A 22,869-nucleotide genomic window follows, 5' to 3' on the forward strand; every position below is an offset into this window, starting at 1 on the left:
TATTAAACTAATACACTTATTTTTCTTTCTCTATAAGATAGTTTAATTTAGTGCTTGCAACTGGAGATTAAAAGCCAAAATTTTAGTCTATATTTCAAATTTGCCTTTATTATTTTGTTCACAAAACATTATTTAGGTCCTTACCATGTGTAAGACATATATAAAGCATGATTCAGCACTGAATCTAGAAAGAAACTTATCTAGTGAGATAAATGATATGCCAAACATTGAAAAATACAACCTTACTGCATTCCTGAGCACCCTCTGTTAGGTTTTAGTTTGAACATCATTAATACATAGATGAGAAAAATGAGACTCAGAGAGTATAAATATAACTAGTATAAATTTTATAATTGAGGGATTCAAGATAAGGATATAGAAGTTATAATTCTGGATTTAGAATTTTTCTACTATATTAAACAAACATTTTTAGGAGTTAAATGAGATTTTTTTAACAGATATAATTGGCATGTAACATTGTGTAAGTTTAAGGTGTGCGTGTTGATTTGATACATTTATACATCATAGTATGGTTACTACTATAGTATTACCTAATATTTCTTCCATATCACATAATTATCATTTCTTCTTTGTGATAAGAACAATTAAGATTTACCCTGTTAGTAACTTTGGAGCTTTTAATAAAGTATTTCTATTACCTCTCTGCTGTGCAATAGATCTCTAGAGCTTATAAGTCTGAGTTGCATGTTTGTACCTCAAACAACATCTCCCCACAATCCTCCCATCCTCCTACCCCCTCATACCATCTTTCTACTCTCTGTTTTTAAAAGTTTGGCTTTTTTAGATTCCACATGTAAGTGGTAAGTGAAAGCATACAGTATATGTCTCTCTCTGTCTGACTTACCTCACTTAGTATAATGCCTTTAAGGCCCATTAATGTTGCAAATGGAAAGATTTCCTTCTTTCTCCTGGTTGAATATTGAGTAATATTCCATATGCACATGTATGTAAAACTACAAGAGAAGTTGGAAACCTTATTACTCAGTACTTTAAAAATCAAAACCTCAAACTATCGACTTTTTGCCGTTAGAAGAGGTCTTGCCTGAAGGATGATGGGTCCTATAGGTAGGTTGTCAGTTTCACCCAGAAGTCTCAGGGGGCAGTTAACAGGCCACACAGTGTTCTAAACATTGGAGAGGTGATGACTAAGAACTGAGAAATAGATATCTGATCATTTATGAATGAGGTTTTAGAAAATAAAATGGTTCTTAAATGTTGAAGTACCACTAATATAAATCTCACAGCTTCACTTCCATTATAGTTGATTAACTTATTTAAGCGTGTGCCAAAAGCTGGATTCAGAAAAAATCATAAAAGAAACACCTTAACAAGCAAAATGATTGTTTTTGATAGGTTTTGAACCAAATGAAGGTCTATGAAATTAGAAAACAAAAAAAGAGGAAAAAAAACCCACATTCAATTTGCCTACCCTTGGGTATCTTTCAAAATGGATTGAAATTAATTAACATCCTCGTTATATATTTTTAGTAATAAAATATGAAGCAAACCCTAGTTTCTTATGGGGAGTTGATAAAAATCCTTCCATATATGCTAATGTACAGAGTACAGACTCAAATAATTTTTAGACTTTGCTCATACTAAGAAGGAGAGAAAACTTAAAGTGAGTAAAGAAGGGGATAAGGGTGGTGAAACATTATATCTATATTTATACACACACACACATATGGTAGGAGATAGTCTGGAAGGAGGAATCTCTGGAGGTGCCCCAGGGCTAAGAGAAAGGACATCAGTACAGGACAGTGACCCTGTTCTAAGACTAGCTGCTCTTGCTTTCTGGAAAAGTGCTGAATCATGGCGAATCATGGCGAATCATGAATGCACCTGTGCAGAAGATGCTACATGACCCCTGCTTCATCATAATAGCATCATAATAAATTAACATTCTGCAACCCCCTTCCTCAGTGGCCAGCCAAGGGAAATCATGGGAGACCACATGCATAGTAGCTTTAAAGTAATGTAACTACTTGTAAATGCTCAATAGAAGCTCACTAAAACTAGCCAGGAAATATCTGTCTTATAATAATAGAATCCCTCTAGTCCCTGAGGTAAATCTCTGCTCATAGTTGGCCCATTCCCATAATCTGTAGAGTGTACTATCGCTGAATGAATCTGCTTTCTCTCTTTCCGCTAAAAATTCTAGTTTAATTCTTTGTCCATGATCACCAAGAATCTGGTTATCTGTGCCCACCTGTGACATCATATGTGTGTATGTATATGTATGTGTATATGTATATGTGTATATAAGTTGCTGAACAAGGGTTCAAGGGGAGGGGGCAATACTTGGCCCACCGAGGGATGCCAAAAACTACTTCAGAAAACAGGGACCTCTCCCAAGGACGGTATACTAATATCTATTGGACTCTTCTGTCCGCCGCCAATTGGAAAGACATCTCTCAATGCCAGAGATTTGTGAAAAGGAAACAAAATGTTTATGTAATGCTATTCAGGCCTAATGCCTTCCTTAAAATATTAAAGTCTTTAAGGGTATACACCTACACACACACACACACACACACAGTGATCCCTTCTCCCACTGTCCCAACTCCAGTACCATAAATCAGGAAAAGAGCACACATCCGTTTTTCAGGTAGCCGGCACTGTGGACTGTGTCGTCTGTCTAGGCAGGATCTCCAAGTAATCCAAAGTCATGCGGCACCTTACATTGGCAAGAGTTCTTTGTACCAAGTTCCAGTCAAAGTCTCTCCTGGTTTCCAGGCCACTCAGCCAAAGGGAGCACCCCAAAGCCACGTGGGCCTCTTCTACCAAAGCCGCACTCCACCAAAAGTGCGCATCTTTCTTCTTCACCTGGCCACAGGGATCTCCATTCTGGCAAAGCTGCGTGGTTTTCCCTTTCACCTGGCCAAGAGGGGGTCTGCACTCTGCTGAAACCACGTGGCTCTCCCTCCTAATGGCTACAGGGGTCTACATCTTTCCAAAACAGCGTGGCTCTCCCCCTCACCTGGCCAAGAGGGAGTCCTCACTCTGCTAAAGCCACATGCCTCTTCCACAGGCACTCTCTCAGAGAAGCAGCCCCAGTTTCAGCCTGGGTAGCAGCCACTCACTTCTCCCTGGCCCAAAACTTGGCCACAGCTATTTAACATATCTATGAAACCAGTTAAAGGTTATAGATATGTTAAATGACTATTCCAGAGGTTAGCTGCAAAACTGTTGCTATGCAAAACAGCTCTCAATGGCCCTGCTCCATTCGTCCCCTCCCCCAACTGACACGGGGGTGGGGGGGGGTTGTGAGGACATCTTATACGTCTCTCCAATATTCCTGTACACTTTGAGTTCTGGACACCACTCCAAATCTTTTCTGGGCCTCCCCTTGGCTGCACCCTGTATCATATATATAATATATATATAATACATATATAATATATAATATATATAATATATATAATATATATTATATATATATATGTACATGTACATATATATTTGATGTAGATTGTTAAAGAAAAATGCATTCANATTATTAATATATATGATATTGTATATTATGTATAATAACATTATTAATAATATATTATATATACTATATATAATATATAATATATATTATATATTATATATATGTACATGTACATATATATTTGATGTAGATTGTTAAAGAAAAATGCATTCATGTTTGAGCAGTAGCTTAGAGTGGAAAGAAAATTCTATCACTATCTGGCTTTCTCTTTGGATAACTGAAACTTGGTAAGAGTCACATAGAAGAAAATATAGAGAACATTCTGATGTTTTCTTTATAAGGAGAGAGGTTTTTTCATTTTCCAATATCCCTTAACTCTTTCACATCTCAAATCCTCTATATCATGGTACAAGTTTGGGACATTGTTTCAAGCAGGAAGGAGAGAACGTGACTTAGAATCCATCTCAGGTTACAAACCAGGACATTCATGCTGTACCAGTTTGCCTAATTGTGTACCTTCTTGTGTGGAGAAAGAGAGAAGGCAGAATGCAGTGATCTTGCTGGAGTGTACAGAGTGTGGAGCTGTTGCCTGTATGTGGCAGAAGCATGGTGTGTCTGTGGAAAGTGCTACTGAAAGGCCAGTGAAGACAATCCATTTGGGGTTGAATTTAGGTGGGGCAAAATGGAGCTAATAGGAGAGGATAAAACAACAAAACAGGTAAATAAAGACCTAGGTGTCAAAATTGTTGAGATTTATTTTTCCTTTTTGCCATGAAGGATATTTTAGCTTAAAATCTTGCAGGGGCAGTTATTACAGATAGTAACAAGATCCAACATGTTTTCATAAAATTACCTAGTGAGGTGTGATGAAAGATAACCAAAATACAAATATAAATTATAAACTATGGGATTAGGTAGATGGGCCAAATCCATGTCTGAAGTCACTCAGTATGGTAGCAGAACTCAAGTTTGGAACAGAAAAAAATAAAAGCTAACATTTTTTAGGGTGAGAAGATGAGAAAATAACAAAGAGTTAGAAACCATTGAGTTCTCAGACAAGTATTGATACAGGGTGCAGCCCAAGGAGTGGGGGCAAAAAAAGATTTGGAATGGTTTCCAGAACTCAAAGTGTACAGGAATATTGGAGGAAATATTATTAAGTTGTCCTCACCTTCCCCCCCCAGGTGTCAGTTGGGGGAAGGGACGAATGGAGCAGGGCCATTGAGAGCTGTTTTGCGTAGCAACAGTTTTGCAGCTAACCTCTGGAATGGTCATTTAACATATCTATAACCTTTAACTGGTTTCATAGATATGTTAAATAGCTGTGGCCAAGTTTTGGGCCAGGGAGAAGTGAGTGGCTTCTACCAGGATGTAACTTGGGGCTGATCCTCTGAAACAGTGCCTGCGGGAGAGCCATGTGGCTTTAGCAGAGTGAGGAGCCCTCTTGGCCAGGTGAGGGGGAGAGCCACGCTGTTTTGGAAAGATGTAGACCCTGTAGACATTAGGAGAGAGAGCCACGTGGTTTCAACAGAGTTAAGACCTCCTCTTGCCCAGGCGAAAAGGGAAAACCACGCAGCTTTGCCAGAATGGAGATCCCCGTGGCCAGGTGAAGAAGAAAGACAGGCGCTTTTGGTGGAGTGCGGACCCCTGCAGCTTTGGTAGAAGAGGCCCATGTGGCTTTGGGGAGCTTCCTTTGGCCTAGTGGCCTGGGAGTTGGGACAGTGGGAGAAGGGAGTGCTGTGTGTGCGTGTTGTTGGGAACAAGAACAGTGGCCTCAGCCCCAAGGAGCCTGAAACTTTAGCAGACACCCTGTAAGTTGATTGCCATCTGTTTAGTTTCAAAATTTCCCTTTCAGTTGAGTCAGACCCCACCCTTTTTTTCTCGAGTGTGGGCCCTGTAAGCCAATAATCTGCTTCTGTGCAAAACGCCTGCTTGATGACCTGTATATAAGGACTTAGCTGTAAGCACTAGGCGCGAATCCCAGACGAGCCCCCAGTGGGCACAGTGTCTCCGGAGGGATCGCCCCTGCACAGGTTAAACTTGGCCAATAAATTAACATTTTGGATCCCTGAAAGTCTCCAACATTTGTTCTCGCGGTTGGTGTATCTAACATTTGGAGGTCCCACCGAGATTTCTCTCCTCGGAGACGGGATGGGTGACTTCAGCTGAGTAAGTAATTGGTTAGGATCCTCTTAGTGTTTGTACTCCGGAGTTAAAGACCCTGTTGTGGGTTAGAGCTAGGATGCTGTCTAAGACTATCCAGGGATTGTCAGAGGTGGGACGCCGCTCTCTGAAATTTGGTATTGACGATTTAGATTGGGACTGGTCCTGTTAGGTTTCTATTTCCTTGCCCTGCACTGCGCTGCGAGTGTGCTTGGTGTGTTTGCAAGTGTGTATGTCTAGGGACTCGGATAATTTGTGTGTTTGTACCCTCCTGTTGGTTGTCAGGTCTTTGTTTGTCTTGTTTAGTGTATTGGTTTGGCCTCTGAGGTCTCTAAGTTCTTTCAGATGGGTCAGCGAGAATCTGTGCCTGGTTCTCCACTTGATTGCCTGTTGAAAAATTTTTCTGATTTTCGGAGGCAAGCCCAAGGATATGGTGGCTCGCGGCCAGACCCTGAATTCCTCTGAACCCTGAGTCAACGAGAATGGCCCACCTTCAATGTAGGATGGCCCACGGAGGGCACTTTTGACCTCCCAACCCTATTTTCTGTCCCGGCTACCGTTTATAGAGTTCCCCACCCCGACCAATACCTGTACATAGATATCTGGATGGATATTGCTACTGAGCGGCCTGGATATATTAGGAAATTTTTAAAAGGAAATCAGCGGGGCAGATGAGCGGTTTGTCTCGTTGCTGGAGGGAACAAAGAAAAGGGGAAGGAGGGGTGGGGCGGAACTGCTAGTGCTTCCCCAAGACAGCCCCAGAATCAGTGTAGGCTTTATCCTGTTTTGCAAGAACCGCTGGAGGACAATCTTGATCCCGATCCAGTGAATGCTCCTCCACCTTACCCACACAAACAGGAACCTGATTCCTTGCATTGGGATGCTGGCGAGTCCATGAGCCCATCACACACCCGGGGAGGGGCACTCTACGGGGAGGGGATATTGCCTTTGGCGGCAACTTCCACCATCTTGTCCCGGTCAGGGAGACCGGCCCCCTTGCCTTTGGCGGGAACCTCCACTATCTTGCCCCTCCGAGAGGCACCGCCCCCACCAGACGCTCCGCTGCGAGCACCTCCTCGATTTGTCTACATGCCCTTTTCCACCAGTGATTTATATAATTGGAAACATCAGAATCCTCCGTTCTCTGAGAAACCCCAAGGGCTAATCTCCCTCCTCGAAACTATATTTAGAACCCATCAACCCACCTGGGATGATTGCCAGCAGATTCTGCAGACCCTTTTCACTTCGGAGGAGAGAGAGAGGATTATTAGGGAGGCTGCAAAGGCAGTCCTAAGGGAGGAAGGGGACACCATGGAGGGAAGAAGAGAAATAGAGGGTATCCTCCCTTCCAAGCCTCCTAATTGGGACCCCAACACCACTCGGGGAAGAGATTCGCTCATCCAATATCGCCGGGCTCTACTCAGAGGGCTGAAGGCAGCAGCTAGAAAGCCGACTAATTTTAGTAAAGTCGGTGAGGTCATCCAGGGGCAGGAGGAATCCCAAGCAGCCTTCCTAGAAAGACTCATGGAGGCCTACAGGATATATACCCCTCTAGATCCTGAGGCGGAGGAGAATAGAAGGCTAGTGAATATAGCTTTTGTGACTCAGGCAGCGTCAGACATCAGAAAAAAGCTTCAGAAAATAGAAGGGTTTGAGGGAGAGAATAGGAGCAAGTTACTGGAAATAGCACAGAAAGTATATGTTAATGGGGATGATCCGGAGGTTGGCAGAGCAAAGGAAGTTGCCAAGATTTTGATTGCTGATCAGAAGCCTCCTCCCAAAGGAAAAGGGGGACAACGAAAGGGCCAGGGACGGCAAACAGACATAGACAAGGACCAATGTGCCTTTTGCAAGGAGAAGGGACACTGGAAGCGAGACTGCCCGAAGCTGAAGGCTATGAAGGCAGACAGTCAGGGACAAAAAGAAGGCCCTGAAGTCTTGCTCCAAACGTTAGAGTGAGTGACGGGGCCAGGGCTCCATTCCCGTTGGCTCCCACGAGCCCATGGTCACCTTAACAGTCGAAGGTAAGCCAATAGACTTCCTGGTCAACACGGGAGCCCCTTTTTCAGTCCTGAAACAACCTCAGGGGCAAATTCAGAAGGCAACCACCAAAATAGTTGGGGCGACTGGCAAAGCAGAAGCCTATCCATGGACTACCACTAGAATTACTAACTTGGGCCAAGGCACCATCACCCGCTCCTTCCTAGTTATCCCAGACTGCCCTTACCCACTGCTTGGGAGAGATTTGTTGCAGAAGCTTCAGGCCACCATTACCTTCAGATGTGAGGAGAGCCCTTCGAGGAACAAGGACAAGGAGGCAGAGGTCAGCTTGGAGATAACTGTCCCACTCTCTGAAGAATACCTACTTGCTGTTAAAAAGGAGGTAAGGAGGAAGGAGCAGGGGTCCCTGATGCCCTACTCACCAAGATACCTGGAGTATGGGCAGAGACCAATCCACCAGGGTTGGCCATCCACCAGCCGCCTGCCCTGGTGCAGCTGCTGAGCACCGCCAGCCCAGTTAGAATTAGGCAATACCCAGTCCCAGCCCGAGCCAAACAGGGCATTGCACGACACTTGCAACGCCTGCTGGAGGCAGGCATACTCCGAGAGTGTCAATCCGCATGGAATACCCCACTACTCCCTGTCCAGAAACCAGGGACTCAGGACTACCGCCCGGTGCAGGACTTGCGGGAGGTGAATGCGCGGGTAGAGACTATTCATCCCACGGTGCCCAACCCGTACACCCTGCTGAGCTCATTGCCCCCGACCCATACCTATTATTCAGTCCTAGACTTGAAGGATGCCTTCTTTTGTATTCCCCTGGCGCCCCAGAGCCAAGAGATCTTTGCCTTTGAATGGAACGACCCAGAAAATGGACTGGTGGGGCAGTTCACTTGGACTAGGCTACCACAAGGGTTTAAGAACTCCCCCACCATTTTCAATGAGGCCCTCGGCAAGGATCTGCAGGGTTTTCGCTCCTCCCACCCGTCGATCGTACTGCTCCAGTATGTAGATGATATTCTCATAGCAGCCAAGGATAAAAGAGAATGTGAAGAGGCCACCATAGATCTGTTACAGGATCTCGAGCGGATGGGGTATCGAGTCTCAGCTAAGAAGGCCCAGATTGTGACTCAGACTGTAAGTTACTTGGGGTATAACTTGCAGGGGGGACAAAGAACTCTGTCCAGCCAGCGGATCCAGGCAGTTCTGCAGATTCCTGAGCCCTCCACCAAAAGGCAAGTACGAGAATTCTTGGGCGCAGTAGGATACTGCCGGTTGTGGATACTAGGCTTTGCAGAACTAGCTAGACCCCTGCATGAACTAACCAGAGGAAAAGAAGAGCAGTTCACATGGACAGATAAGGAGAGGCAAGCATTCCAAGCACTTAAGGAGGCCCTAGTGACTGCCCCAGCCTTAGCCCTGCCGGACCTGGCTAAGCCCTTTCAGCTGTTTGTAGCAGAAAAGGGAGGGGTAGCCCTAGGGGTGCTGAGCCAGGAGCTTGGGCCATGGAAGAGGCCCGTCGCCTATTTGTCTAAAAAGCTTGACCCCGTGGCCTCAGGATGGCCAACATGTCTGAGGGCACTTGCTGCCACCTCAACCCTGGTCAAGGAGGCCAGTAAGTTGACCCTGGGACAGGACATACAGGTGATTGGGGAACATTACATAGAGCAAGTGCTACGAGCGCCCCCAGATAGGTGGCTAACTAACGCACGGCTAACGCAGTATCAGGCCCAACTATTAAACCCTCCGTCTGTTCAGTTCCTTAAAACAGCTGCCCTGAACCCGGCGACCCTGCTGCCAGTACCGGATTCCACTTTAGTCCACGATTGCAAGCAAATCCTTGACACAGTGACTGGCTCCCGCCCGGACTTAAGAGATCAGGCATATAAAAAGGCAGACCCGACCCTCTTTACTGATGGGAGCAGTTTTATCAAGGATGGACAGCGGTACGCGGGGGCAGCAGTGACCACAGGAGATAAGGTCTTGTGGCGAAGGGCATTGCCTGCAGGGACCTCTGCACAGAGGGCAGAGCTGATAGGGCTGACCGAGGCCTTACGGATAGCTGAAGGAAAAGTGGCCAACATCTACACTGACAGCCGTTATGCATTTGCCACAGCCCACATTCATGGGGCCATATATAAGGAGAGAGGCCTCCTAACAGCAGGGGGAAAGGACATTAAGAACCGCAGTGAAATTCTTGCCCTCCTAGACGCCATTTGGTTACCCACCAAAGTTGCCATCATTCATTGCAAAGGACATCAAAAGGGGAATTCCCCTGTTATAAAAGGTAATTGCCTGGCGGACTCGGCTGCGAAAGAAGCAGCTACGGGACAACAAGAAAACCTCCTCCCCCTACTGCCTCAGCCAACGCTACCTCCGGATCCTAAGTATTCCCCCGAGGAAGAGCAGGAAGGGATACAACTAAAGGGGCAGAAAAATCAGCAGGGGTGGATAGAACTTCCCGACTCCAGACTCTACCTGCCACAAGGAGTAATAAGAGAGATAGTAAAGGATATTCATACAAGTACCCACCTAGGGCAAAATAAGTTGGAACAGCTTGTCAAGAAATACTATTTAGGGCCCAACATTAGGGACATTATTCACTCCATTGTCTCTAGATGTAGCATTTGTGCTAGGGTAAATGCGCAGAATAAGAAATTGCCTCCCCTTGTAAGGTATCGGGGAAAAGCTCCTGGAGAGTTATGGGAAATAGATTTCACAGAGATGACTCCTGGGAAATCAGGTTATAAGTATCTATTAGTATTAGTAGACACCTTCTCGGGATGGGTAGAAGCATTCCCCACACGAGGAGAGACTGCCTCCACCGTTTGCAAAGTTTTATTGAGGGAAATCATACCCAGATATGGCATTCCCATAGCCCTAGGATCAGACAATGGACCTGCATTTGTCTCAAAGATATCTCAAGAATTAGCTACAAAGTTAAATATCAATTGGAAATTGCATTGCATCTATAGGCCCCAGAGTTCAGGACAAGTAGAAAGGATGAACAGGACTTTGAAAGAAACCATAATGAAATTAAGGGAAGAGACCGGCGAAAACTGGGTTGAGCTACTCCCTTTCGCCCTTTTTAGAACAAGGTGTACTCCTTACCTTAAGAAATGGGCCCCTTATGAAATTTTATTTGGACAACCAATACCTCTTGTGCCTCGGTTAACTAGAGAAGAGATAGAAGTTTCTAACCACAACTTCCTCAAGTCCTTACAGGCACTACAGCACATCCGGAGCGAGGTGCGAGCCCTTCAGAAGACAGCTCTATCAGACGCTGATCGTGGCACCCGAATACCTGAACCACCAGAACCTGGACAGTGGGTGTGGATCCTCAATCACAGGCGGGGTAACCTGGAACCGAGATGGAATGGACCATTCCAGGTACTCTTAAGCACGCCAACGGCTATTAAAGTGGCAGAGAAACCCTACTGGATCCATCTCTCCCATGTGAAACCAGCCAACCCCCCTGACGAGGATCCCCGGAGATGGCAAGTCAAAAGAAAACCAGGGGAACCCTTGAAGTTGACTTTTTCTGCCAACTAAGACTACTGATTCTTTGTTCCCTGTTTGGTCAAAATATGGGGTTAAAAGGAGGAGAATGGGTACTAATTCGAACAGCCGATGGAAGTGCTATTGCTAAAAATTTTACTTGGGATGTGGGCCCAATAACCCTACAAGCTGATTTTTCTAAATTTTTTGGAGACACTCTTAAAGATTCCTCAGTGTCAGATAGGTTAGGGACTTCAAACCTTTATGTATCCACTGGGATAGTTGGAGGAGGGGCTCCCCCCAAACCCATACCAGTGGATGAAGAAGAGTTTTTAAATAAACAATTAAGTAGAACGGGAGCCTACGGGTGTCCACAACCGGAGAGGAAAAGAGCCCGTGGCTGTGGATGGGAAGGAGATTTTTACTGCAAAAGTTGGGGTTGTGAGACTTTAGTCAGCAAGGGAGGATGGGTCCCAGGAGGAGGAAAAGATCCCCATATTAACTTAGATAGGGAAAGTAAATGGGGGAAACCTCAAGACTGTGGAAAAAATAAGTGTAACCCAACAGTCATTACTATTAAGAACCCAAAAGACCCTGAATGGATTAAAGGGAGAACTTGGGGTTTAAGATTATATGTTACTGGACAGGATCCAGGAACCCTGTTTACTATAAAGAAGCTCCCTACGAAAACTGAGTCACTCCTAAAGGGGGCAGGAGGTGGTCTCCCACCAAAGCCACCACAGCCCACTACAAGGGGGCCACCACGATCCACCACAAGTTCTCCCAGTCAGAGCAGGTTGCCTGTAACCCCCGTTGAAAAGTCAGAAGAATTAGAAGACCAGAGCCCTAAGCCACCATTCTACACTCCTAATCCACCGTTAGAAAGACCGCATCACCAAGAAATCTATGCCTTAGATTTATTGGATAAAGTTTTCCCATTCTTCAACAACACTCAGCCAGAAATTACAGAGTCCTGCTGGCTATGTTTAAGTCCCCGGCCGCCTTTTTATATAGGATTAGGAGCCAACACCTCCAGAGGAGGAGAATTAGCCCCTAAGACAGTCACTCTTACAAATGACATAGACCGAGATCAAGACCAGATGAAGGACTGTGTTACTGAAGGGTCCCTCACCCTTGCGGAGTTCCATGGGAGGGGAACCTGTTACCTCCAAGCAAATTCCACTCTAGACAAAAATCCAAACTCTAGTGACTGCTGTCTTAACCAAGAGGCCCTGCAAACAACCTCAGGGAACCCCTTCATAACCAAAGCTTCTGAGGGGTTATGGTTTGTCTGTACCCAAGGCATTTTTAAATGCATTGTCCCCACTCACCCCGAGCTTCGTGTTAGTGCTTATATTATTCCTCAAGTATATTTATATGGAGGAAATCCTGAGTTTCTAGTTGCCTCCCCTAAGTGCACCAAACGAGCCCCACTGCTTATCCCAGTTGTAGCCACTATAGGGATTGTAGGTTCCGCTGCTGTAGGGGCGGGGGCTTTCATACAAGGGGAGCTCAACCTCGGGCAATTATCCCAAATTTTCTCAAAGGACATATCCCTCCTACAAGATCAAATAATATATCTAGAGCACCAAGTAGACTCCCTTGCTGAAGTAGCCTTACAGAATAGAAGAGGACTAGACCTCCTCCTCCTCCAGCAAGGTGGGTTATGTGCTGCATTAGGAGAAGAGTGTTGTTTTTATGCTAATCACTCTGGAATAATTAAAGAAAATATCAAAACACTCACCAAAAGGTTAAAAGATATAAATAGAGAAGAAGAAAGTTCTAATTGGTATAAATCTATGTTCAAAACGTCCCCTTGGCTAACCACCCTTATATCGGCCATTGCTGGACCACTCCTAGTGCTCTTATTAGTGGTCACAATAGGACCTATTATCTTAAATAAAGTACTTGCTTTCATCAAGGAGAGAATAGAAATAGTTAAGCTAATGGTACACTCCCAACCCTACACCATCCTCCCGAGTGATGAAGAATCAAAGGTTTGACATACCCCCCAAAAGAAAACGGGGGAATGTTGGGAACAAGAACAATGGCCTCAGCCCCAAGGAGCCTGAAACCTTAGCAGACACCCTGTAAGTTGATTGCCATCTGTTTAGTTTCAAAATTTCCCTTTCAGTTGAGTCAGACCCCACCCTTTTTTTCTCGAGTGTGGGCCCTGTAAGCCAATAATCTGCTTCTGTGCAAAACGCCTGCTTGATGACCTGTATATAAGGACTTAGCTGTAAGCACTAGGCGCGAATCCCGGACGAGCCCCCAGTGGGCACAGTGTCTCCGGAGGGATCGCCCCTGCACAGGTTAAACTTGGCCAATAAATTAACATCTTTGAATCCCTGAAAGTCTCCAACATTTGTTCTCGCGGTTGGTGGATCTAACGTGTGTGTGTGTGTGTGTGTGTGTGTGTAGGTGTAGACCCTAAAGGACTTTGATATTTTAATGGAGGCATTAGGCCTGAATAGCATTAAATAAACATTTTGGTTCGTTTTCACAAATCTCTGGCATTGAGAGATGTCTTTCCAATTGGTGGCAGACAGAAGAGCCCAGCAGGTATTAGTATACTGTCCTTGGGAGGGGCCCCTGTTGTTCTGTAGCAGTTTTTTGGCATCCCTCGGTGGGCCAAGTATTGCCCCCCCCCCTTGGACCCCTATTCGGTAACAGTATGGTTTTTATTTTTTTATTTTTATCCTTATTTAAGGTAGAATCATGATTATCTAGAAAGGAGAGCAGAACTTGGGGAGAATGCTTAGGGAGAACTCTTAGTCAGAGATGCACATGGATGGGAAAATGACAGTAAACATAGTCCTAGAGAGGAGTTAGTCCCATTTGCCTCAATCCTAGGAAGAATAAACCCAAAATTGTCTCAATTACTCAAGCGGGAGGGTGGAGAAGCTTGGGGAATCCATACCTTAGAAAATATTTCCAGAGAATGAGGAACAAGATCTATAAGATGTAAATAGCTGGAGTGTGGGTCAGGAAAGATGATCTGATCTCATAGATAGAATTTGTTAGAAGCCTTACTCAGGAAAGTCAATTTTGCACTTTTACAAACATCTCCAAGAAAACAAACAGAAAGAAGAGTTGGCTATAGGACAGTTTTAAAATGACAAAAGCTGACTCATGTCTGTAAATAATTTAGAAGTTAGAAAGGAAATCCTTAAATGGATCATTAACACAAACTGAAGGGGTGTTTGTTCCAGGGGTGTGGGCCTTGCCTTTGTGGTGCAGACTTGAAGGAGATAGTTACATCACAGGTCCTGCTGTCCAAGTGCCCATTTGGATGCTTGCCCATGAAATCAGATCATTGAAAGTTGCTTTCTTTCAACAACTTGAATTTATACCCAAATGGACTGAACCTGGTAGAGTCATTTTCATTGTGAGGATAAGATTAGGTGACTTGCTACATCTTGAAAGTTAAACTCATTTACTTACTAAAATTTAAGTGAAAATGACCACAAATGACAATTATCTAAACAATATGCTGTTGACAAAAAAATACTACATTCTGGTTTTTGTATGCAGCTTAAGGAGAAAAAAATTCCAAATTTGTGCAATTTAATATAAGAAGATATTATTTGGAAATAATTTTCTAAATAAACATCTTCATTTTAGAATTGGCAGTTAGGGAATAGAAATATGAAATATTAATCTTGAATAACACTTTTGCATTAATTTTCATTTTTCAAAATAAATTCAATTATTTGGTAGACAAATTTATGCATATAAAAATGAAGTTTTTCACTTTTATCATCATATAAAAACATTTGGATTAAAAATATTAATCTAAACAACCACTGTACAACATAAATACAAGGAAAACCCATGTTCTGGTTGTAAAGCAGCATAAATACTGTATTTAATTATATCAAACATGAAAAAGTATATTCTCAAGGCTCAAAGGTCAAGGTAGAAAGGAACAGTTTCATAACAGGATGCAGCCAAAGGGGGACCCAAATAGAGATTTGTAATGGGGTCCAGAACTCAGGGTGTCCAGGAAATATTAGAAAAAAATATATATATAGGATGTCCTCACTCCCACAAGTCTGAGCTGGGGGTATAGGATACGTGGAGCAGGGCCATTGAGTTGTTTTGCATAGCAACAGTTTTGCAGATAACCTCTAGAATGGCCATTTAACACATTTATAACCTTTAATTGGTTATATGTTAAAGAGTTGTGGCCATACTTTGAGCCAGGGAGAAGGGAGTGACCTCAACCCAGAGGCAACTCCCTCTGGTTACAGGACCTACATGAGAGCTTGAAGATGATTGGCCCCACACCATGGGGTTATACCTGTCTGGACCTACTGTTGATAGCCCAGTAAAGCTGGAAGAATATGGGAATGCTGGCAGGTATAACTGTGGGAAGAGTCAGAAATGGGGCTGTAGAGGAAGATTGGCCTTGGGATTTAAACCCAGGCATGGCAGCCATGTGGGTTTTTTCCAGGGGGGATCACGTAGCTTTAAGGTACTCCCTTTTGCCATGTGGCTTAGATAGCAGGAGAGACCTTACTAGGAAGAAAAGGGGTGAAATGACTCTTGCTGGAGGGCTATGAGAAGGTGCCACATGGTTTTGGATTAATTAGAGATCATGGGAGCGACACAGCTGATGGTGCTGGGAACTGAGGGGCTGCCTGAATCACGGACTTCTACTTCTTTTCCTGAGATACCCCAGACTGCACAGATGGAGAAGGAAGTACTGTGTGTGTTTGTGGGTATTCTAAAGGACTTTAGTATTTTAATGATGACATTAAGTCATTACTCTAAGTTTGTATAATTCTTTGAATAAATAATTCCTTTCCTTTTCACTAATCTCTGGCACTGAGAGATGTCTTTCCCTGGCAGTGGACAAGACAAACCTATTACGGAGTGGGGTGAGGGGTACCCTGGGAGGAGAAAGTGAGGGATCCATTCAGTAATAATATATTGTTCACTGCCACCACCCCCCCGGGTCTGTTCTTTAACAGTTTCACTTGACTTGTTGCTCTTTTCCCCACCAAAATCAGTAAAAACATCTTTTAAAGTGTGCATTCCTTTAAAGGAACAAGGGGTTAATATTTTGTATAATTAAGTAGAAAAATGTTCATAACTTGCAAGAGCCATTCAAAATTGGAAAACTAGACACTAAAATAAATCCTTGCCAACTCTTCTGCTTCATTATTTCAGAGGCAAACAATAAACAAGGACTGACTAAACATTTCTCCATTTAGGCAGACATCATGGCTGACAGTTTAAGAAAATTGATTTAAGCTTCTCACAGACTCTGTGCAGAATATGTGAATTTCTTTAATAATTTTATTCATTTGCCATATCATTTTCAGCTTCCAATTATAAAACTTGCACAGATAAGAGGAAGAGTGAGAAATAACAAGATACCACACCAGCTGTGCTGAACTATTTAGATTTATACAGCTTGAATATTAAATTATCCAGAAGGTGAAACTGTGTAATAGACATGAAAAGTATTTCTGTCAGAGACTCAAAGGGTTCTTAGATTTAACAACGACATTTTTGCATGTCTGTGTTGTTAGTGGACATATGATGTATTAGTGTACCTGACACATATGGAGATGTGTCTATCATTAGACATATGGCCTTACAATGCCAGGCACAGAAACACATTCTCACAGAGCATTAACAGGACCCTGCTGTAAATCAGGGAGCATTGGCAGCTGTTCTGAATCTTAATAATCATCAGCTTCTTTAATACTATGGAAGTAATAATCTGTATTAGAGTGTGGGTAAAGAATTATTTTTGAAGATAGTGTGATGATATCAGTGTGCTAAAGAGGAACCTGGAGAACAGAGTGGATGAAAACATTTTCCAAAATGCCAAATTTAAGGCAAGGTTGTGGTTTAGGCACAGGGAGGATACTGCTGTGACAAAGGGCAATAGTGAAATTCCATGGTGCAGCTGCTTACTGGGCTGGTGGAAGAGAATACCTAGGTGGTTCAGTTAAATATAAAATCTTTTTATAACTATGCTTGCTTACTTTGGAATGAATTTCATTTTAAATGTCACTTTACTTTCTGTTCATATATGTGTTCTTATGATCCTCAGGGGTTTGTATTGACTCTCATCGTCAGCTGGAAGAGAGACCGAAGCTGGTTTAGTAACAGACATGAAAGTCAAACTGCTTACCTCTAATCCAGTGGAAGGTGAGGATAAAAGGCAACCACATTTAAAAAAATTTTTGTTCAATTACAGTTCTCTCCATTTTTCCCTCACCACTCCCTCTACCCCAGCCATTCCCCACTTCCCACATTTGATCCTACCCCTCTTTAGTTTTGTCCATGTGTCCTTTATACATGTTCCTGAAAATGCTTCCTCTGTTTCTCCACATTTTGATGACGGTTTCTTTAGCTGTCGCTTCTGTATGGCTAAAGAAACCATCATAAAAATGAAATGGGGACAAACTGTATGGGACACCATATTTGACAATGATACATTGTGCAAGGGTTTAATTTTCAAAATATATAAAGAACTCATAAGACTCAACACCATAAGGGTAAATAATCCAATTAAAAATGGGCAAAGGACCTGAATAGACACTTCTCCAAGGAGGACATAAAGATGGCCCATAGACATACGAGAAAAAAAAGTTCAATCACTAGCCATCAAAGAGATGCAAATTAAAATCACAATGAGATATCATCTCCTACCTGTCAGAATGGCTATTATTGATAAATCAACAAACAATAAGCACTTCTGAGGATGTGGAGGAAAGGGAACCCTAGTGTACTGTTGGTGGGAATGCAGATTTGTGCAGCCACTGTGGGAAACAGTATGGAATTTCTTCAAAAAATTAAAAATTGAGCTGCCTTTTGACCCAGCAATCCCTAAGGGTCCCAAAACACCAATTCTAAAGAATTTATACACTCCTATGTTCATAGCAGTGCTCTTTACAATAGCCAAGATCTGGAAACAGCCTAAGTGCCCTTCAGTAGATAAGTAGATTAAAAAATCTTGGTATATCTACACAATGGAATACTAAGCAGCAGAGAGAAATAAGGAAGTTCTATCCTTTGCAACTGCATGTGTGGACCTGGGGACTATTATGCTAAGTGAAATAAGCCAGTTAGTGATAGATGTTGGGAACAAGAAAAATAATCTCAGCCCCAAGGAGCCTGCATCCCTAGCAAACATCCTGGATTGTTCAAATAACATGTGAAGGACCCATGGACAGGGACAACAGGGTAAGAATTGGCTATGGAAGTAGGGAGTGGGTGACATTAAGTGGAGTAAAAGGGGAAAAATTGGGACAATTGTAATAGCATAAAATAAGAAAAATAATAATAAATAATAAAATAAATTTTTAAAAAGGCAACCATGGGTGGCTTCTGCGTTCTCCTCATGCGAGTCCCAAGAACAACAAATACTAAGAAATGGAAGGAACAGGAGGACTGTTAAAGAGTAGTATCACTCCTCTATAACTCTGATAATCTTCTTGTTCTAAAGTCTGTGTTTCTGATATTATTATAGCTACTTCATCTTTCTTTTGTATAGTGTTGGCAAGGCATACCATTATCTGTCTCTGTATTTGTAAGCTATATGAGCCCTTAGATTTAGAGTTTTCTTATATACAATGTAAAATTGACTTTTTGTAATACACTATGACAATCTCTATTGTTATCTGGTATATTTTGATCATGCCCATTTCCAGTTGATGCACTTGTTAGTTTTATTTTTTGTCTTTTCATTGGGGAGAGCTCATCTCTACTTTTAACTGAACATTTCATGTTTCCGTGTCCTCCCATCTCTTGAGTTATCAACCTATGGTTTATTTTTTTTTTAATATTTTATTTATTTATTTTTAGAGAAAGGGGAAGGGAGAGAGAAAGAGAGTGAGAAAAACATCAATGTATGGTTGCCTCTCACACACCCACAACTGGGTACCTGGCCTGCAACGCAGGCCTGTGCCCTAACAGAGAATTGAAACAGTGACCCTTTTGTTTACAGGCTAGCACTCAATCCACTGAGCCACACCAGCCAGGGCTCAACATACAGTTTAAAAAATAGTGTTTAATTATTCTAGTGGTTAAAATATATTTGGTAAATTATGTACATATACCTCCAAATAATATGATATAATTTCCCATGTAGTATAGGTATTTTAAAACAAAATAGTCCCATTCCTCTTTTGCGCCTTGTGACATTGCTATCTATTTACTTCACTTATCTTTATACTATCACTCAGTAATTAGCCACTATTATGAATTTTAAAAGTATCTTTCAGATTAATTAATACTAATGAAAATAAAAATATTTTACCATTATTTCTTCTGTAACGTGTTTTGTTTATGTAGTCACAAGTTTCTAAATGTTAAAAATGTTAATTATTTTAACATTTATTGCAGGGTAGGTCTGAGGGAAATATATTCCCTCAATTTTGTCTGAAAATGTTTTATTATTTCTCAATTTATGAAGGATAAATATACTGAATTTACAATCCTAGGTAGGTCCTTTTCTTTAAAATTTAAAGCCTTAAGAGTTTACTCATTCTTTTTTTCCTTGTGAGGCTTCTGAAAAGAAAACAAGTATGGTAATTTTTATCCTTGTTCTTAGAAAAGTATTCTCTCCTCCTTATAATCTATATTTCTTTAAGATTTTATCTTTGTTCATATTTTCTAGGTGTATTTTATTTTGAATGTATAATGCTTGCTTGGTTTACTGGAGCTTCCTAGGTCTGTTGTTTAATGTCTATGAATAATGCGAGTTCCCAGACATGATTAATTCAAACATTTCTTCTCTGTGGTTTTCTCTTACTCTTACTTCTGACATTCAAAGTACATGTCAGCTACACTTTTAGATAATGTCCCAGAGTTTTTGATGCTTTTATTTTTTAGTAGTTTATTTTTATTGTATTTTTCTGTTACTGTTTATCAACCTTATAATCTCGTCTACCTTCACCCATCTCCTCCCCCAACAATCACCACACTATTTTCCATGTTAATGAGTTCTTTTTTTTTTGCTTGATCTCTGCATCACAGTTTGAGAGGTTTCTATTGACTATCTCTAAGTTCATCAATCCTCTCCTCAGCAGTGTGCAAACTGCTGATGAGTTTGTTGAAGACATTCATCATTTATGTTATTCTGGTTTTGATTCTTAGCAATTCATTTGATTCTTCTTATGTTTTGAGCTCTCTGTTTCTGCATTTTGTCTAATTTTTTTAGGGCCTCTCACATATTTTACAGTTCATATAAAAATCCTTGCCTGTAATCCCAACATGAGTATTAAATCCTAGTCTAGTTCTATTGGTTTGTCCCTTGTTATGCCTTGTAATTTTTTGTTTGTCCTCACCCAAGGATATGTTTATTGATTTGAGAGAGAAATGAAGGGAGAGAGAGAGAGAAAAAACATCAGTGTGAGAAATATCAGTGGTTGCCTCCTAGATGTTCCCCAATGGGGGATCAAATTTTCAACCTAGGTATGTGTCTTGACTAGGAATCAAACCTACAACCTTTCAGTTTACAGGACAAAGCTCCAACCAACTGTGCTACTCTGCCTGGGTGCCTTGTAATTTCTTTTTTATTTTGAAATCTCAACATGTTTGATTGGATAACAGGAACTCAGATAAATAGGCATTTAGTGAGAAGACTTATGTGGATAATGAGGAAAAGTTGTGCTGTATTTTGTTGTAGCTACAGAGACATGGAGGAAACTTAAATGTGTATTATTATGTGGAAGAAGCTAAAGTGAAAATGCTACATACTGTATGGTTCCACCTTAATAACATTCTGGAAAAAGGCGAAACTGTGGAAACACTAAAAGGAGCAGTGGTTGCTGGGAACTGAGGTGGCAGAGATAAATAGGTGGAGAAGATTTTTAGTGCAGAAAAAAAATACTGTGTTTGATCTTATATCGGTGGATACATTTCTTATACATTTGCCCAAACCCACAGAATGTACAACACAAAGAGTAAGTGGTCATGTAATCTGTGGACTTTGGGTGATTATGAATGTAGGTTCATCAAATGTGCATTAACAAATGTACTCTCTGGCAAGGGTGATGGTAATTGAGAATGCTGTGAACGTGTGATGACAGTAGGTTATACGAAATATTTGTGCTTTCTCTCAATTTTGCTACAACTTAAAACTACTCTAAAAATGTCTTTTAAATAATAAAACAGAAAGATGATTTTAGGGTTTTCAATTAAGTAATAATAATTGGTGAGAGCATAGCCAATAAGATACTTTCTCATAATTAAGCAAGTAAACCAATTTTTCTCTTTATTTCTTTGGTTTTTAACCTCACTCTGAAACCACTTACTTTTCAAAGAAAAATTAAACTTCATTTCAGGTCCAAGTATTTTATTTTTCATGCAGTATGTGAAAAAGATTGTCTTGAATTCAATGTCACTATAACTCTGTAAAAATATCTGTTTTTTGCTCTGGCTGGTATAGCTCAGTGGATTGAGCACGAGCCTGCTGTTACAGAAAAATGAAGCGACCAGACACTGAGGGTTCAGGAGCACGATCTTTATTTACCTGCACGGGCCCAGAGGAGAGTGATCTCCAAATTCTGAGGCCCGAACAAAGGGCCTTTGGGGTTTTTATAACCTGTAGGACCTTCCTGCCTAGATAGCGGAAGCAGGTTACAGAAGCAGAATGCGGAAGTTAGGTTCTCCTTCGGGGCGTTCTTAGCTAGGGGAAAAGCGGCCTATCTCTATCACTGCGAACCACACGATTGATCGCGGTTCGATTCCCAGTCAGGGCACATGCCTGGGTTGCAGGCCAGTTCCTGGGTCCCGGCTCCCGGCAGGGGACAAATGAGAGGCAACCATACATTGATATTTCTCTCTCTCCTTCCCTTCCCCTCTACGATAAATAAATAAAATCTTTAAAAAAATATCTGTTTTTTTTTAATTTGGGAAGAATAAGGATTGATTATCATTAAAACATTAATATGTTTTATTTCATAATTTTTATACATGTGAAATAGTATAAGGACAATACTATAAGCATAAATGGGTTCACAAACCAGTTTAAGATATAAGGTATTATTATTTACTAGAATTCTTATTAATGGAAAAATGTTATGAACATGAACAATGTTTAAAATGTATATTAGAATGTAAACAGTAGGTTATCTTGACTTTCTTAACAAAGAGATGCATGTAGGTTTTCAGTCTGCCGACTTGCATAGATCTGTTTACACAAGGGACATATGGTTTTGCTTGCCAAGTGTCCAACTGGCTCTTCTTAGGAATTTAGGAAATTATTTGAAAACTTACTATTGGCCATCTCTTCTGTTGACAGAGTTGCAGCTGCTTTTATTTTCTTTAACAAATCTTAATAATTTATTGGATATTTTAATGACATTCATAGAAATAAAAAGATTGCTTGTTTTGGTTTCCTAATTGGAGAACATAGCTGTTTTCACAGGGAACACGTACCTAATAAAACCCTAATATGATTATCTGTCTTCAACTAGCCTTATTCACACATGGAAAAGCAGAATTAATTATTTTAAATGCATGTCTAATATGTCCAGATTTTTAATAGGATACAGAGTGAAAAAATAACACTCCTCTGTGAATAGATCTATAACTTCTATAACTTCATTGTATTTACATTTACAGCTTTTATTATTTACTAATCATTTTTCTATCTTTGAGAGTTTTATTACAATACTTTTACATTTATAAATGCAAACTTTTAGGTAGGCAGTCTGTGAAGAATGAATGGACACTTATCAATGAGAATTTATTTTCTTTTCTTTTTTTTTTAATTTTTTTAT

General features: G+C 41.5%; 1 protein-coding gene across 1 annotated transcript; it reads left to right on the forward strand.

Annotated features, from left to right (window-relative positions):
• The first annotated feature begins 7,622 nt into the window (after nt 1–7,622).
• Nucleotides 7,623–17,276, forward strand: LOC118989894 (uncharacterized). The gene is made up of 5 exons (XM_037050239.1): nt 7,623–7,902; nt 8,004–10,296; nt 10,801–11,011; nt 11,767–12,585; nt 17,190–17,276. Exons 1-5 carry the CDS (start codon nt 7,623–7,625, stop codon nt 17,274–17,276), a joined length of 3,690 nt encoding a protein of 1,229 aa, XP_036906134.1.
• The last annotated feature ends 5,593 nt before the right edge of the window (nt 17,277–22,869 follow it).

This window comes from Sturnira hondurensis, unplaced genomic scaffold (assembly GCF_014824575.4).
Source record: "Sturnira hondurensis isolate 20B ecotype Veracruz unplaced genomic scaffold, ASM1482457v3 Scaffold0006571, whole genome shotgun sequence".
Classification (NCBI taxonomy): domain Eukaryota; kingdom Metazoa; phylum Chordata; class Mammalia; order Chiroptera; family Phyllostomidae; genus Sturnira; species Sturnira hondurensis.

Coding starts and splice junctions, on each gene's coding strand:
- LOC118989894 (XM_037050239.1), top strand. CDS start 7,623: ATGGTCACCTTAACAGTCGAAGGTAAGCCAATAGACTTCCTGGTCAAC. Junction 10,297..10,800: donor AAATTGCCTCCCCTTGTAAG/GTATCGGGGAAA, acceptor TCGGTTAACTAG/AGAAGAGATAGAAGTTTCTA. Junction 11,012..11,766: donor GATGGAATGGACCATTCCAG/GTACTCTTAAGC, acceptor GTTACTGGACAG/GATCCAGGAACCCTGTTTAC.